Source organism: Bufo bufo, chromosome 2 (assembly GCF_905171765.1).
Source record: "Bufo bufo chromosome 2, aBufBuf1.1, whole genome shotgun sequence".
In the NCBI taxonomy this organism is placed as follows: domain Eukaryota; kingdom Metazoa; phylum Chordata; class Amphibia; order Anura; family Bufonidae; genus Bufo; species Bufo bufo.
The window spans coordinates 599,404,472-599,422,927 of NC_053390.1; the positions used below are offsets into that span (position 1 = coordinate 599,404,472).

Below are 18,456 nucleotides of genomic sequence, written 5' to 3' on the forward strand. Positions count from 1 at the left end.
GGGATGTTGCGGTGGACACTGCTGATGGGGACATTGCTGTTCTGATGGGACATTGCTGGGGACACCGCTGATGGGGACATGGGTATCCCCATCAGCGGTGACCCATCATCGGTTTCCACATCAGCACAGCGGCGTCCCCATCAGCAATGATGGGGACGCTGCTAATGTGGAAACTGCTGATGTGAACATTGCTGTGCTGATGGGGACATTGCTGAGGACACCGCTGATTGGCACACTGCTGATGGGGACAAAGGTGTCCCCATCAATGGTGTCCCCATCAGTACAGCAATGTCCCCATCAGCGTCCCCATTCTGATGGGGACATTGCTGTTCTGATGGGGACACCACTGATAGGGACACGGGTGTCCCCATCAACCGCGTCCCCAAAGGCAGTGTCCCCATCAGTGGTGTCCCCATCAGCTGCTAATGGGGACTCCGCTGATGGGGACATTGCTGTTCTGATGGGGACATCATTAATGGGGACATTGCTGTGCTGATGGGGACATTGCTGTGCTGATGGGGACATTGCTGTGCTGATGGGGACACCGCTGATGGGGACATTGCTGTGCTGATGGGGACACCGCTGATGGGGACATTGCTGTGCTGATGGGGACAACGCTGATAGGGACACGGGTGTCCCCATCAATGGTGTCCCCATCAGTGGTGTCCCCATCAGCACAGCAATGTCCCCAACAGCAGCGTCCCCATCAGTGGTGTCCCCATCAGCACAGCAATGTCCCCAACAGCAGCGTCCCCATCAGTGGGTGTCCCCATGATGGGAATATTGTTTTTCTGATGGGAATATTGTTTTTTTGATGGGAATATTTTTTTTTTTATGGGAATATTGCTTTTCTGATGGGGACATTGCTGTTCTGATTTGGCCATTGCTGTTCTGATGGGGACACCGCTGATAGGGACACGGGTGTCCCCATCAATGGTGTCCCCATCAGCCGCGTCCCCAACAGCAGTGTCCCCATCAGTGGTGGCCCCTATCAGCTGCTAATGGGGACTCCGCTGATGGGGACATTGCTGTTCTGATGGGGACATCGTTGATGGGGACATTGCTGTGCTTAAGGGTGACACGGCTGATGGGGACATTGCTGTGCTGATGCTGACATTGCTGTGCTGATGCTGACATTGCTGTGCTGATGGGGACATTGCTGTGCTGATGGGGACATTGCTGTGCTGATGGGGACATTGTTGTGCTGATGCTGACATTGCTGTGCTGATGGGGACATTGTTGTGCTGATGCTGACATTGCTGTGCTGATGCTGACATTGCTGTGCTGATGGGGACATTGCTGTGCTGATGGGGACATTGCTGTGCTGATGGGGACATTGCTGTGCTGATGGGGACATTGCTGTGCTGATGCTGACATTGCTGTGCTGATGGGGACATTGCTGTGCTGATGGGGACATTGCTGTGCTGATGGGGACATTGCTGTGCTGATGGGGACATTGCTGTGCTGATGGTGACATTGCTGTGCTGATGGGGACATTGCTGTGCTGATGGGGACATTGCTGTGCTGATGGGGACATTGCTGTGCTGATGGGGACATTGCTGTGCTGATGCTGACATTGCTGTGCTGATGGGGACATTGCTGTGCTGATGGGGACATTGCTGTGCTGATGGGGACATTGCTGTGCTGATGGGGACATTGCTGTGCTGATGGGGACATTGCTGTGCTGATGGGGACATTGCTGTGCTGATGGGGACATTGCTGTGCTGATGGGGACATTGCTGTGCTGATGGGGACACCGCTGATAGGGACACGGGTGTCTTTGCGTTGTTTTGCTAAAGTTTTTTCTCTTTTGTTCTCAGTCATATCATGCTGATTACAAAAACGATCCATGTAAAATATATACATTTAATTTAATACATAACTGATTTTTTTTTCCGGCCCCCGAATACTTGTAAAATCTTCAATGTGGCCCTCCTGTTGAAAAGTTTGGAGACCCCTGTTCTATACCATCGAACAGCCTACATATGTGTGTGGCTCTATGTGCACTGCTTTACCTTGGTACTATGTATCACGTTCCCACTATATTTATATGGTCTCATAGAAGGGATGTCACAATAAACACCACTTTCCATTCATTACTGTATAGCGCTCCACTAGCAACTTGTCCTATTTTTATACAACATAAACTTGCTATCTTCTATAGCTTTTTGCTCCCTCCATTAACTAACTACATGCGCTACTTTCTTGTGGTATATAGTCAATTACTTCCTATGTATCTATGTATACATATGCGGGGACATTTGTAACTTGCTAAACACACACACTGTTGTCTTGCTGTAAATATGTATGGCACTCCCGCTGTGCCTGTAGGCACAGAAATCGTGGTAACGATATGGCATGTGTGGTATCACTGTTCAAAACTTGCCACCTGACATGTTTCGTTAGATAACTGGTGGCTTCAGGTGTTATTAGGCAATCGCTACTAATTGCGCCACGGCTTTTAAGCATTCTCCCCTGACTTTATTATATTGACTTCCGAGAAATATACATAGCTGTCAGTCACTAATAGTTGGGCACGGGGTGGTCTAAAGTTTAAATAAAGAGAGTTTTATGTATAAATTACAAGTTTTACTGACTCTTTCAACAAACTATGGATCAATCTGCCTACAAATTAGGTCCATGTACACGACTGTCTTCGTTTTTTGATTCGCACATTGACAGTTGGACCCATTATTTTCAAAGTCCATGGTACTTTTCACATCGTATGTCCTTTCCGGACCGCATCTCTATTTTGTAGATCCGTGATTTGTGGACCACAAAACAGAACCGGTCATGTGCATTTTGTGGTGACAGGTCCTCTTTAAAGAGGACCTGTCACCACAAAATTCTGTGCAATCTGAAAGCACCATGTTATAGAGCAGTAGGAGCTGAGCAGATTGATATATAGTTTTATGGGAAAACATTCAGTAAAACCTGTCATTTACAGTATTTTTCAGACTATAAGATGCACTTTTCCCCCCTCCCCCCAAAAGTGAGGGGAAAGTGGCAGTGCATCTTATAGTCTGAATGCTAATGACCGCATCCAGTATGGAAGCGGCCATCAGCATGCGGGAGGTGTCGTGAGTGGTAAGGGAAGCGCTGCGCTGCACTACTCACCTTCCCTGGTTTTCCTTCTGGCCCCGCTCTGCATTGTGTTCAGACTGCATACAGCGCCAGGACATACTGCACGTAGGCGCGCACTAAGTCCTGATGCTGTGCGACGTCAGGTCACAGTGCATCATGGGCCGGAAGAAGACCAGGGAGACATAAGTGGGTGGCAGCACCAGCTGGAGCAAGTGAGGTAAGTTTATTTATTTTTTACATCTAATCTGAGGTTCATGGGGTCTGATCTGAGGCTGATGGGGTCTGATCTGAGGCTGATGGGGTCTGATCTGAGGCTGATGGGGTCTGATTTGAGTCTGATGGAGGCTGGGGGATCTGATGGGGGACTGATCTGAGATTGATGGAGGTTGGGGGGTCTGATATGAGGCTGATGGACCTTGGGGGTCTGAGGGTCAAATCTGAGGTCTGATGGAGCTTGGGGGTCTGATTATGGGGTCTGATCTGAGGTCTGATGAAGAATAGGTGTCTGATTTCGGGGTCTGATGAGTATTGGAGGTCTGATCTAATGTCTGATAAAAATTATCCTTGGTGCGTCTTATAATGCTGTGTGCTTTATGGTCCAAATAATACAGTATACATTTATGTCTCTGCTTTTTCCACTTTCTAGAAAGAGCTTTCAGTGACTGACAGCTATCTCTCTATGCACACTTATACACACAATGCTATCAATCACTGATAACTCCTCTCTCCTGTACCGATAATTTTTCACAGGTCTAAACAAAAGCAAAGATATAAATGTATAAATTACAAGTTTTACTGAATCTTTCTCCCAAAAAATATATATTGATCTGCTCAGCTTCTCCTGTTCTAAAACATGTGGGGTCATTTATCAAACTGGTGTAAAGTAAAACTGGCTTAGTTACTCATGGCAACCAATCCAATTCCACCTTTCATTTTTGACAGCTCCTTTGGAAAATGAAAGGAGAAATCTGATTGGTTGCTATTGGAAACTAAGCCAGTTCTACTTTACACCTCTTTCATAAATGACCCCAATGGTGCCTTCAGATTGCATTGCATTTTGTGGTGACAGGTCCTCTTTAAAGCTCCTAACTATGGTGCCTTTGTATTACTGAGGTGTGTTGTCACCTAGGCCACAAGAAATGAAACACTGATTTATTTAACATGATGATTTGGAATGACTTTGTTTTATTTTCCACTTTAAATCATACAATTTGGATCTAACCCAATATACTGTAACCGATACAGTCTTTTGACCTGTTCACAGCCTGCACTTGGCATCGCTATGAGTTCAGTAACTCAGTAGTATGCCATGTTGCAACTGTTTGGAAAATGTGATATATCCTAGTCCCTTCTATTGCAATACAGTGAGTGTTTTTGGCAGGCATACTGCAATCAGTTCTTATGCCAGTATGTACAGTATGTGTACCATTTTTATGAATAAGCCTCACAACCCGAGCTTAAAACAGGAGATTTAATTATGTACCTCTAGTTCTTGGTGACTATATGCTTATTTTACCTTTGCAGCCGACCTCATCTTCTCCACTGATACAGTCCAGTTCACCATTGCACTCATAGTCCAGGGGAATACATACATCTGACTTACAGTGAAAAGCACCTCTGCACTCTGTAATGGCATAATACAATAAATAAAATAGGACTGTAAATGTATGACCCTGAAATAGAAAAAGGGCATAAGGCAAATAAGACATAAGGGTCAGTGCACAACTCCCAATCTTTACAGACTTAGGCTCCATTCACACATCCGCAACGGAATTGCGGACCCATTCATTTCTATGGGGCAGCACGATGTGCTGGCCGGACATGGAATTGCGGATCCGCACTTCCGGGTCCGCACTTCCGTTCCGCAAAAAAATATAACATGTCCTATTCTTGTCCGCAATTGCGGACAAGAACAGGCATATTCTATTAGTGCCGGCAATGTGCGGTCCGCAAAATGCGGAACGCACATTGCCGCTTTCCGTATTTTGCGGATCCGCAAAACACGTTGCGGACGTGTGAATGGAGCCTAAAAGGGGTATTCGGTTGTAGCAATTTATTTCTTATGCACATGCACTGCTGCTCCATTTATCTCTATGGGAGTTCCTAAGATAGTTGAGTACAGTGCTCGGCTATTTCCAGAACTCCCATAGAGATGAGTGGAGCGGCAGTGCACATGCTCGACCTGCAGCCCTGTTCTCGTGATCATGGGAGTCCCTGTGGATAGGGAATAATTTGTTACAATTGGAATACTCCTTTAATAGGTTTGTATTTTCTGTTGCTTATTTAGCACCAACTCATTGCTGTACACAGTTTAGGACCACTACTGTATCTCACACATACTAGAGGCAATTTCACAGGGAGCCTTTGTGGGAAGAAACGAGGGTACCTGGTGGACACCCCACGCAAACACTGGGGAAAAAATTCAAACTCCATACATATGTTGTCCTTGGATAGATTTGATCTCAAAATCCAACCGCTTTGTGATAACCACCAAATCACCATACTAGTAAGGGCGGATATTTGCTGAGATACTTACAAACTTGTTACGGATTTAATGAAACGCTGAGTATTCTCTTGTCTATATCCATCTATATTGTAATCCAGCCATCTAATGATGAATGTGCCATGATTATTTTATCTATTCATGCCGCATGCATGTGCCATGAGACACGTGACATGTGAGACGCCACTGATTGTAATGACAGGTTCTAAGGAGGACTATTAAATTCAGGGTTTCTTCGAACTGAGCACTAAGAAGACTCTTGGTTACAGAAATAGCAAAAAGCTGTCCACTAATATTATCTAGCTTTATGTCTTAATTAAATTTAAGAAGCTAGGTATGCTATGTGATTTCTACGTCATAGTTACCTGTACAGCAGAGTTCATCACTGAGGTCTCCACAGTCATTTTGCCCATTACAGGTTTGATTACGAGCGATGCATTTTTTGTTGACACAAGTGAACTGATCTTGTCCACATTCTGCAATAAAACAATAGGGCATTTACTTATACATGCATGTTTTTATTTAATGTGGGGGCTATTCAAAAAACTGTTTATACTATCTGATACATAAAATATTAACTTAAAATTCTGATAATCTAGAGAATCTTGAGAATACTGAGGCAGGGGCCGCTCTTGTGCAAAAGTGTGAGCCCTTGCCCTGTATTCTGTGGTTCTGGCCCGGCAAAACCACACCCAGGGGCGTAGCTATAGGGGGTGCAGAGGTAGCAATTGCTACCGGGCCCAGGAGCCTGAGGGGGCCCAAAAACCCTTGTGCCACATAAGACACTGGCATTACAGAAAGTGCATGCTGGTCAATTTACACCTCTGGCTGGAGGGAAGGGGTGAGGTCAAGAATTTGGCATGAGGGGTGCCCTTTCAATGTTTGCCTCTGGCAGCAGGAAGGCTATGTGCTCCCCTGCCCCTTGCCAACAAGCACTAAGGGAATGGGGGCCCAAGCTGAACTCTTACACCAGGGCCAGAGAGCCTTTAGCTACGCCCCTGACCACAGGAATAACATTTACACGCTGTTGTGGTAAGACCCAGTGTCTAATCTGACCACACCTGCCACAGGTATCTGAATCCATATGCAGTCAGCATGTATGGGTGTACGTGATCTGCAAGGATGGATTCATACCCAAATCAGTTGAGAGTGCCTTCCACATGGATAAGTGGGCCCAGAGAGTGCCACGAAAACTTTCCCCAGACCATAACACTGCCACTAGCAGCTTGTGTTTTTCCAGCAATGGTTGCAGGGTGTTTGTTCTCTAATGTTTCTCGCCTGTGTTGTTTTATACACACGTCTGGTAGCCCCCTGGTTCATTTTGGTGGTGAAGTGCTCCGCTGTAGGGTGTTGGTCCACCCTCGTACACCTTTGTAGCCGACATTAACCTCTCACATCAATGGCACATGGTGCTCCAACGTTTCGACTTCCCTTATTTGTAGTGGTATATCACACACCTTATATGCCCACCGAGCCAGCTCACAACACGTGACTTCCTTCATAAGCTACGCGCTGCTGACTTCAAAAGTAGGAAGTGGTCATAATAATATGAGTTGACTATATATATTTTTATATATATTTATATACTATATAACTACTGCGTGGGACAAAACTATTGTGTGGGGGAAATATGGGGCATACTACTGTGTGGGGCACTTTGGAGACATCACTACCTGTGTAGAGGCACTATGGGGGCATAACAACTATGTGGGGGCAATATTGGGGCATAACTAATGCGTGGGTGCACTTTGGGGGCATAACTACTGTGTAGCCACACTATGGGGGCATAACGACTGTCTGAGGCCAATAAGAGGGCATGACTACTGTGTGGGCCAATGAGAGGGCATGACTACTGCATGGAGGCACTATGGGTGCATAACTACTGTATGGAGGCCCATTGGGGGCATAACTACTCTGTGAAGACATTATGGTGCATAACTACTGTGGGGGGGGGGGCAGTAATGAGAAATAATTACTGTGTGGGGGCACTAAGGGGACTGGTCTGAATTGGGCGTGTATAGGTAGGCCCGTTGCTGAGTTATGTACTACACTAAAACAATATTTTTTTTTTGTTAAAACTGTGCTGTCCCAGCTATGGCTCTCATTTAGAATCCATCGTAATTGTACTGTGTTATGTATGTTAACCACTATACTTAGTATACTTTGCTGCCATCTAGTGACGATTGTTATATTTGGTTTATGTAAGTTATCGATGGTTGTAATTCTATGTCATTCATCTTGTAACTCCTCCTGTTCTGTGAGCTCATATCAAGTGTCCTTAAATCTTTTCCTGTTTTTTAGACATGCATAACAGAGGTGGAGGGAAGATTTCCTTACAATCCCTATGATCATTTCTAAAGGTACAATCAATAAATTAACTAAAGGCATATTCATTGCATCTCCACCACTGGAATTCTACATGTAACTAGTGTAGCTAAGGGAATAATTATAGCGAGTTCACTATCTGTGATAGTGAACTATCCGCATTTCCTAGGGTGACTGCACCCCCTCTGATCCAAACCTACAGCATCATAGTCTAGTGTTCCGTACTCACAGCATCATGTCAGCAGGAACTCACAGCATCATTAATCACTATGATGCATTGAGTTCAGGTTACATTAGCAGTATTCAATCTGGGAAATGTGGCTTTCAACTTTCCCATGAATTCACATGCTTTTTTCTGAGCAGCACTGATGTTAGTGTGTGCTTTATTTGGACCTCAATACCTACCATGTGTCTCCTTATAACATGAAACACCAGCTCGCATATTGCTTGTACTTGTGCTGTTCTTAATACTGCATTCCGCCAGGGTGGTCTCAGATCCTCGGCATGTCACCTGAAGACACTGCAGCTGACTATCATCAGTCTCTGAGAGATCGTACTGTAAATCTTCACTGAAAGCACCTCTGGAAAAAAAGATTGAACAATAATATTCTATAAGAAGATATAATAAGCAGTGGTAAGCAGTTTTCCCCACTTAAATGGATTTTCCCATACATTGGAAATGCCATCACTTTTTAATCAGCGGGGATCAGATGAACCCCAGTGATGTTGAGGACAAAGCGGCCACAGCTCTGATTTAGCACGGTATTCTCCGCTGCACATTCAACATCCTGGCCATGGGCTATGCAGGGAATTGCATGGGGTTGTAATGCATTTTCCTGCTCATTAAGGATTTTAAAGAATATAGTCCTATATCAAATCATACACTATACATTGATGTTGATCAGTATAATTTCGTAGTCCATTTTCAGAATGCCATTCTCTAGAAACCAAACTAACACTGACAATTGTATCGTAACTTACTGGGAATATTGAAGTTGTCGGCAGGCTACATTGGCTTCTGTGATAGTCCATTTTTCAGGACACACAAAGAATTCACTATTTTGGCCGGGTAATTTGATTTTTATAATACCCTTCTGTTTTGTTGGATTTTCATTTTTCAACAATGTTTCAAATGTGCCTAAAACATGAACAAAATAAATGTAAGGTTTTTATGTTATTAAGTAGGTGAAGTAACTCATCTGTCATATGTCAATTATTTTTAGTGTACACATACTAATACGGTTCTTCATGTAAATGTTAGTTTGAAAATGGTTTATCCAGGTTGCTTTTAATTATTATTTTTTAATTAGAAAGAAAATATTTCACACATTTCTATTGTCAGAGACTTAAAGGGTTTTTCTGAGATGTTGATACTGATGACCTATCCTCTCGTCAGTGGGGGTCCAACACCTGGGGCACCGCCACAGCCTTCTCCCAGCTTTCCCTAGGCCGAGTGACGACACATTCATCGGTCACATGGCTTAGTTGCAGCTGAAGGGAATGAGGCTGAGCTGTGATACCAAGCACAGCCGCTATACAATGTACAATGTTGTGCTTGGTAAGCTGAGAGAAGGCAGCAGTGGTCACAGGAGCGCCGCTGCCTTCTCAAACAACTGATCGGCGGGGGTCCTGTTTGTCGGACCCCCACTGATCAGATAATGATGACCTATACTGCGGATAGGGCATCAGTATCAAAATCTTGGAAAACCTGTTTAAATGTATACTGGTAAATTACAAGTTTTATTGAATCTCTGCCCACAAAACTATATACAGATCTGCTCAGCTCCTCCTGCTCTATAACATGCTGCCTGCAGATAGGTGTGCAATTCCTGGTAAACAGTTACAGGACTACGACACTAAACAGTGCAATTCCAGATAACATTATATTAGGGAATCACTAACTTTGCTATGTTGTCATGTAATGAGAGAGATCACCCTTCACACTTGGACATGGTTTGGCCCACCGTATCCTATACCCTGTATCCCTTAGTTAGAAATTACAGCCACCATTGCAAGAGTAATATTGACAGTCATAGAAAAAGGGAAAGAGTACTACAACCCCCTTCCTTGCTCAAGTTCATACATTGTTGGAAGTGTGGAAGTGAGTTTTGATACCGTTGGATGTACTTTTAGACACCTATCACACTAAATGAGTGAGTAGGGTTATACCCAGGGGACCGGTGTCTAGCTTTGGACAGAGAGAATCCAAATAGTGACCAAGCTATATAGTATCTAGTCCTTGGTGGTTCATAGTAGGTCTTCAGCCTGTACCACATACCTTTCATTTTAGTTTACTGTCACATAGCTATCTAGCCACTGAAAGCTATACTTCAGATATAGACTGGTTAACAGTATGCTTATTTAAACAGAACCACCATAGTCATCAGTAATCATATGGAGGACTCATAGAAATAGAAATCTACAGTAATTAGGACATAACAGAGATTTTGATATTCTCACCAACGCATGGAGTCGCTGAAGAAAACCTGTGTCTTGCGTTGGTGCATTCTGCACTCTTTAACTGACAGTAGTTTATAAAGCTTTTCCTGCCTTCACTGCAGGCCCCTATGGTCATATTTCGAGGACATTGGTAAGGCAGCTTACAAATACATTTCCCATCCACACATCTTTGCCAGGGAGCACAAAATACTTTATGGCATGAATTGATAGTGTACTTCTCATCCCAGCATGTTTTCTGTTCCACGGTGCCCTGTAAAAGACAAGAAGATATAACTAAAATGTAATATATTAGCTATAGTTCCCATGCTGTGTACTATGGAGGCAGGGGTGCACCTCCAATGAGGACAGGTGAGGCGACTGCCTCAGGCGGCGAGACCTAGAGACAAGCGGGGGCGGTGGCAGGGCGATGAGAAATGAGTGCTTCCATTGTGGAAGTGGGCATCTCTCTATATTCACTTGTATCACAGTATGCCTTTAATAGTAGGGAGCCATTTAAATTTTCGCCTCAAGCAGCAGAAAGACTAGGTGCACCCCTGTCTGCAGGGTTCATACACCTCATATAAGAGTTGTGAATGTGATTCCTTGCTATCATATGCCATCATAGTCAGATGTGCTCTTCATGACCTGCAGAAGATCTTTATTAAATAGATAAGAATAATTAAAAATTAGAATGCACAGGGCGACTAACTGATGTTAGATTGGTAGACATACAGTACAGACCAAAAGTTTGGACACACCTTCTCATTCAAAGAGTTTTCTTTATTTTCATGACTATGAAAATTGTAGATTCACACTGAAGGCATCAAAACTATGAATTAACACATGTGGAATTATATACATAACAAACAAGTGTGAAACAACTGAAAATATGTCATATTCTAGGTTCTTCAAAGTAGCCACCTTTTGCTTTGATTACTGCTTTGCACACTCTTGGCATTCTCTTGATGAGCTTCAAGAGGTAGTCCCCTGAAATGGTTTTCACTTCACAGGTGTGCCCTGTCAGGTTTAATAAGTGGGATTTCTTGCCTTATAAATGGGGTTGGGACCATCAGTGGCGTTGAGGAGAAGTCAGGTGGATACACAGCTGATAGTCCTACTGAATAGACTTTTAGAATTTGTATTATGGCAAGAAAAAAGCAGCTAAGTAAAGAAAAACGAGTGGCCATCATTACTTTAAGAAATGAAGGTCAGTCAGTCAGCCGAAAAATTGGGAAAACTTTGAAAGTAAGGGCTATTTGACCATGAAGGAGAGTGATGGGGTGCTGCGCCAGATGACCTGGCCTCCACAGTCACCGGACCTGAACCCAATCGAGATGGTTTGGGGTGAGCTGGACCGCAGAGTGAAGGAAAAAGGGCCAACAAGTGCTAAGCATCTCTGGGAACTCCTTCAAAACTGTTGGACGACCATTTCAGGGGACTACCTCTTGAAGCTCATCAAGAGAATGCCAAGAGTGTGCAAAGCAGTAATCAAAGCAAAAGGTGGCTACTTTGAAGAACCTAGAATATTACATATTTTCAGTTGTTTCACACTTGTTTGTTATGTATATAATTCCACATGTGTTAATTCATAGTTTTGATGCCTTCATAGTCATGAAAATAAAGAAACCTCTTTGAATGAGAAGGTGTGTCCAAACTTTTGGTCTGTACTGTATCTCCTACACCTGAACATATCTCCCAAACATATGCCAAACTAGGGTTAATAATTACAAATCCATACATGTGTATATGTCTCTATGCACATGCAGTACCCCAAAACAGGGTACTACCAAACTGTTTTTGTTATATAATGTTATCTAATGTGTAAATGCAATGTAATGTCCCAGCATATCTCTGTATGGATCAGTCAGGGTTAACAATCTTGACTCAGCCCCTGCAGGAAGTTAGATGTGGATTTAGATTTGCTCCTAGCTTCATGAGTTGTGAGTTAGCAGAGGAAGAGTAAGCAGTGACATGTGCCTCACTCCTCACAGCACTAGGCCAAAGTTCTAGAGAATCATTATCTCTGAGGATTATCTACTCAAATGAAAGACCTCACTACTTTACAGTTCCCCAGAGAAAAAGAGAGCGATAAAACAAAAGAACCTAGAAGGTCCAGAATCTGCATGGTGGAACATTGGAGTCAGACAGTAAGGTATTTGCTGTCTAAGGCTGTTAAAAACGTTACTGTAATGAGAGAGACACGAGAGAGATCACCCTTCACATTTGGACATGGTTTGGCCCACCGTATCCTATACCCTGTATCCCTTAGTTAGAAATTACAGCCACCATTGCAAGAGTAATATTGCCAGTCATAGAAAAAGGGAAAGAGTACTACAACCCCCTTCCCAAGTTCATACATTGTTGGAAGTGTGGAAGTGAGTTTTGATACCGTTGGATGTACTACAAGCTCCATTCTGCGCTTTAGTAAAGACAGATGTTTATTTTCTTACAACTGACTCAAGCAACATATGAAGGCCTCTGCATCTACATGCCCTGCCCTGCACCCATACAAAACGTGGTGTGCTCCGAGGGAGGAAAGGGTGTGCCCTCCTTTCACTACCTTGGCCCTAGGAGGATTGCCACTGTATTGAGTGTACTAAGTACTGCAGCCAGAGCCACTACTGCTTCCATGCTCCGCTCCTCCTGGGCCGCGGCACACACAGCGGTAAAACCTCAGCGAAAGCTATAAAGCTAAAAACAGTTCTAAAAGTATGCAAAGCTAAATTACCCATAGTGGTCTTCAAACCAAAGATGACAGCAGTCCTGGACCGCATTTAAAGCAGTCTTCATTTGGATTTTAGATGCTGTATTTTTTGAGATTCAGTGATTGTGGTTGTGGCAACTTGTGAGCCAGACTGCGACACGAGGCAGTTCAATGACTGCACCGCTACACATCGATATTTGGTTGTGTGACTAGTAGCGCTGTTTAGCCCCAGCCCTATTGTTGTGATCTCCATTATTTTACTTGTTTTAACAGTTTGTGATGTATTGTCTGATTACATGTGAATAAAATATATATTTCAGTGATAACTCTTTCTATGTGCCCGTTTAATGAGAGGCATTCTTTTTTTGGTGCTTTGCGAATCCCTGTGGTCATGCATTGCCCCCTCATACCGTGTGTTGGGCATAGCATAGTCTCACTTTTGCCCACAGCTGTTTAAATTCTATTGTAATGTTTTGTTTCAAATGTTTTTTTTTTTTTTTTTTTTTTAATGCTGAATTGCGGACTTGGTGTAGTTAACATTTCCAAGGAACAAACATGTTTATCCGGCATTGCAGTAAGATATTTCACAACCCTTACTGATAACCATGTATTTACCTATAGCAAATATTTGCTTTGGTCTAGGTCTAGGAGATCGATGTGTTACACAAGCTTACTGAATAAGCCACTGGAAACAAACCGGTGCTGACTATAGGGTGCACCTGTTTCCTTCTAAAGGTACCATATACCTTCGATAGCTGTCAGCCGAACGCTCAACTGGCTGAAAGCTATCAATCTCGACTCCTCCGTACTTATACACGCTCCTCAGGTCTTCTTTCTCCAAGGTTGCCACACCGGAGAACGACTTAGGGCTGGGTTTACACATAGTCAATGATCATGCTGTTTTGCAGGTACACAGAAATTGTAACAAAACACACAGCCATTAACAATCAATATGAAAACTGCCTTGATTTGCAGTAAAACCATATGCTGGAGCAGTTGGTCCCAGAGTGGCCGAGTACTCAGCTTTAACGTGTTACTATCCATCTCTGGGTCCCAATCCTATCTCTAGAACAGGGTACCCCAACCACTGTCCCATCTGGTGAGAGTTTCGCCGTCTTCCGCATCCAGTCAGGTGGCCTCTCCAGTCACTTCTTGCAGAAGCAGCAATACACCTTGATTTACATAGTTTTTCTTCTTTATCATAAACTGGCATATCAGAAGCAGCTCTACGGTGTGAGCACCTACCAAACTCCTTATAGCTCAGCTTACACAGTGGGATATTGGAGATCATTGTTTCAGAATTTTTAGATGTTTATGGGTATAGCTAGTTGTGCGATTTCCCAGAACTTAAATACTGATGAAATATTCTGAGGATAGATCATGCATATCTGATCATGGGGGCCCAATTCTCGGCATCCCTGCAGGTCTCTTCCTTGGCCTGTGACATCAAATTCATCTGTCACATGGCCTTTAGGTGGCACAGTCCTAATCAAATGAATGGGACTGAGTTGCAATACCAAGCACAGCACACTGTACAGCGCTTGGTATACTATGAAGAGGTTTGCAGCGCTCATACAGGCACTTTTCAAACAGCTGTATAGCAGAAGTGCCAGGAGTTTGACCTCCACTGAACAGATATTAATGACCTAGTCCTTAGGATAGGTAATCAATATTTAATTGAGTTTCCCCGAGATTCTAATATTGAGGACCTTTCCTCAAGATAGATATTTAGTATCAGATTGGTGGAGACCCCCAAGTACCAAGCACAGCGCTGTCCATATGGCCCCTGAGACTCTTCCTTGCGGCCCGTAAGATCTCTGGGGGAGTAGGGTGCCCTATTAACTGATGGATGCTTCCACTGCGGAAGTGCTCATTAGTAAAGAACAGGAGGAGCAGGAAGCGGTGAGTATGTCACTGCTAGTGCTACATTGGCATTACTCACCTGTCACGTTCGGGTGTGGGAGGGAAACACCACACCGAACATAGGAGGGAAAGAGGTAAGGGAATATGGCCTGGAAACTAGGGAAAGAAGATGGACACCTCCTAGTAAAACCCTAATCAAAGTCCTGGCTAACTACCAGTATGAAATATATATTAAGCCGGGTATCCTACCACTTTCCAGGCATGTTCCAGGTGTATCCACTAGTCCAAACAGTTGTCAGGCGAATGTCCCTAAACTGTGTGATAAGGATATATCAGTAGAATAGGGTAATTACTTGCTCTAGTAATGCCCTAAGGGGGGTGCTATCTCTAATCCTGATAGCCCAGCCACAGCGCACCCGCCCTGATAAGGGAGACCTCGTCCGGAACCTTGCCAGGGCGGGTGCTCTGTGGCTAGGCTATCAGGGTCAGAGATAGCACTCCCCTTAGGGCATTACTAGGGCAAGTAATTCCCCTATACTACTGATATATCCTCATCACACAGTTTAGGGACATTCGCCTGACAACTGTTTGGATTACTGGATATACCTGGAACATGCCTGAGAAGTGGAAGGATACCAGGCTTAATATATATTTTTGCTGGTATGTGCCGCCGTGCATTCTGGCCACATTCCCTGTTTTAATCCTTTTTTGTTTGTTAATTATATGTATCTTAAAGTTTTTTTTGTTCTTTTATATCAGTAACAATAAGTAAAAGTTACGTTTTATATGTCTGTATATGACTCTTTGATCGCCTCTGCAGTATTTAAATGTATACAACTGTGCAGTAACTAAGAAAGTCATGTTAGTGAGCATTTGTAAGCAAGTCACCTACCAACTTTAAAGGGAATGTCCAAGATCTTAATATTGATGGCCTATCCTCAGGATTGTGTATTGATATCTCATTGGCAGGGTCTGACACCCTGTAGGTTAGGCTTTCCTGAGTAGTTCTGGCATCAGAAGTAGGTAGAGCTGTTTACTTACAACACTGCTTGCATTCACTTCAACTACACAGTGAATGGGGCGGTATAGTTCACGTGTCGGAGCTACTACAGAACACTTGATCGGTGTGGGTGCCAGGTGTCGGACCCCTGCCAATGAGATATTGATGACCTATCCTGAATAGTAGGCTTCAGCGAATCGAGCTTCAGATCATAGATCTGAAGTCGATTAGTTAAAGAACGTCGTTGGTAATGTTTCTGTACAGCATTAAAATGTATTGTCTCTGTGTAGCCAAACTTTGTCTCAGCCAAAGTTGCGCGAGACTTTGGTGAATGACTACGGTATTCCTATCTGCATATAAAAATAAAAAAATTACAATAGGAATCCGAAGTTGGCTTTGGTACCGAGGTACCAGCCAGTACCAAAGCCCACTTGGATTCCTATTTTAAAATGTTTTTAAATACGCTGATAGGAATACCGTAGGCATTCGCCAAAGTCTTGCGCATCTTCGGCAACTTTAAGGAATCAACTTCAGATCTATGATCTGAAGCTAGATTCGCTCAAACCTACTATGGAAGCCTACTCAAGTTTTTTTTTAAGAATTCAAAGCTCGATTTGCTCAAGCCTACTGAATAGAGCTATGGTCACATATTTTTTGTTAGAAGGGTCTCCCAATGTTAAACTAATTCTAGGATCTCCCAGAACCCAACATAAAATGTCACCACAAAATGCAATGCAATCTTCAGGCAACATGTTATAGAGCAGGAGAAGCTGAGCAGATTGATATATAGTTCATGGGAAAAGATTCAGTAAAACTTAAAATCTGTAATTTTAAATCTCTGCTCTTTCTGACTACATTGTTCACGTGGGAGGTGTTATCAGTGCCTGTGTATTCAATGTGGAGAGGGGACAAAGCCGCTGCCAGATATCTCTAGGGACGTCTTATCTGCCAGGATCAGGTGAAAATATTCATTTCACCCAGTCCTTCTCTCTCACAACCTCCTCTGTCAGGGGAGAGTCAGGAGCTCCCCATACACTGAACCCGCTGTTCTCGGCAGGTTTAGCTGACACTACACTAATGTATATGGGGGCCTTAAGTGTGTATACATACTGATATCATCTCCCTGTGAACAATGAGGTCAGAAATTGCCGAGATATGAATGTACAAATGACAGATTTACTGAATCTTTTCCCACAAACTACATATCAATCTGCTCCGCTCCTCCTGCTCTAATAACACGCTGTCTGTAGACAGCATTATATTTCATGCTGATAGGTTCTCTTTAAATATTCTTTCACTTACATGACAGATATATTTATAATGCAGTAGGTCACAAGGAGATGTACACTTCACACTTTAATAGAAATGAATGGGATAACAACAGATCACATCTAATACTAAGGGGGACATTTATTTTATAAAGACGGGTGTTTCATACACCAGTCTTCATTTAGTTTGATCTAAATTGAGATGCACCTTATTTATTAAACATTACAGAATTCAAACAAACAAAAATAAATAAATAAAACCAGCTAACAGTATATATATATATATATATATATATATATATATATATACGTTCCAGAAAAGTCCTTTAAGAGGAACACAAAGCAACCGGGCTGTCAGCAATGAATTTCCATCTACAGTATGTGAAGGAGGACCCATGGTTACTGGAGATCAGCTAACCTCCATAACTTGTAAATCACTGTAGTCTCTTACCGCTCTGATGCAGATACAGACGAGGCTTAACATAACCCATGTTGGGATCCAGGTCTTCATCCTGATGCCTTGTCCAAACTCGTCTCCTGTCTTTTCTCCCCAAACCACCGGTTTATAAAGAATTTCGCCTGAAATCTGCAGTGCTTAATCTTTAACCACTGATCTAACAAGGTGAAGAGTTTTATTTGTATTGTGTATGTGCACAGACCCTGGCTGGAATCTGAATACAATTGGAAATGTGACCCAGAGAGGCATAATCCAGTACACAAAGAGACAGAACAAAGACAGCATTTAAGGTTCCCGCTATCATTGCATTTCTCAATCAGTTACTGTGTTTCCTTCTTAGGTGGAATTTTACTAAGGAGGGGCTGCTCAGTGTTTAGCAACCAGAAGATAATCCTAACAAAGGAAAATGCATTTTGTAAAATGTTGTTTTCTCCTTGTGAGCCAAAAACAGATGGAAACAGAAATTATTAACCATTAGTTAATCCTCACTATATATGGTATATGGGAGAACAGTACAGAATAAAGAGGCCAACCGCAGTTGAAGAGGCCCAGCTCTCTGAAGACAACCTGCCTTAGTGTTAGTTAGGGGGCGTTGCTAGGGTCTGAAAACATCCGGGGCACAAGCCCACTGTTTTGAAATTGCACATTAAAGGCATGCTTAAAGGGGTGTTCTGGTTTACGCAAATGAAGTGCAGTACTTCAGACTGCAGTCATTATGTAATACAACATTCGTTAACTTTCTAATATCTGTTATGTTTCATTTACTCACCACTGCAGAAATCTTTGCTTGGGCCCTTTAATATTGATGGGAGT

At 43.2% G+C, this 18,456-nt stretch overlaps 1 protein-coding gene across 2 annotated transcripts in view; it reads right to left on the bottom strand.

The window, feature by feature from the left end:
• CFI (complement factor I) overlaps positions 1 to 17,897 on the bottom strand; it is a 58,951-nt gene extending 41,054 nt beyond the window's left edge. Inside the window, exons 1-6 of one of the 2 annotated variants that reach the window (XM_040418367.1) lie at positions 17,638 to 17,897; positions 10,370 to 10,622; positions 8,894 to 9,050; positions 8,318 to 8,493; positions 5,953 to 6,063; positions 4,601 to 4,708 (exon numbers count right to left, since the gene is read on the bottom strand). In XM_040418367.1, coding sequence (XP_040274301.1) covers positions 4,601 to 4,708; positions 5,953 to 6,063; positions 8,318 to 8,493; positions 8,894 to 9,050; positions 10,370 to 10,622; positions 17,638 to 17,697 — 865 coding nt within the window. In that variant the 5' untranslated portion in view covers positions 17,698 to 17,897. Of the gene's footprint in view, positions 1 to 4,600; positions 4,709 to 5,952; positions 6,064 to 8,317; positions 8,494 to 8,893; positions 9,051 to 10,368; positions 10,623 to 17,637 lie in introns of both variants that reach the window. The other variant, XM_040418368.1, reaches the window with a different exon arrangement.
• Between the last annotated feature and the right edge of the window lie 559 nt (positions 17,898 to 18,456).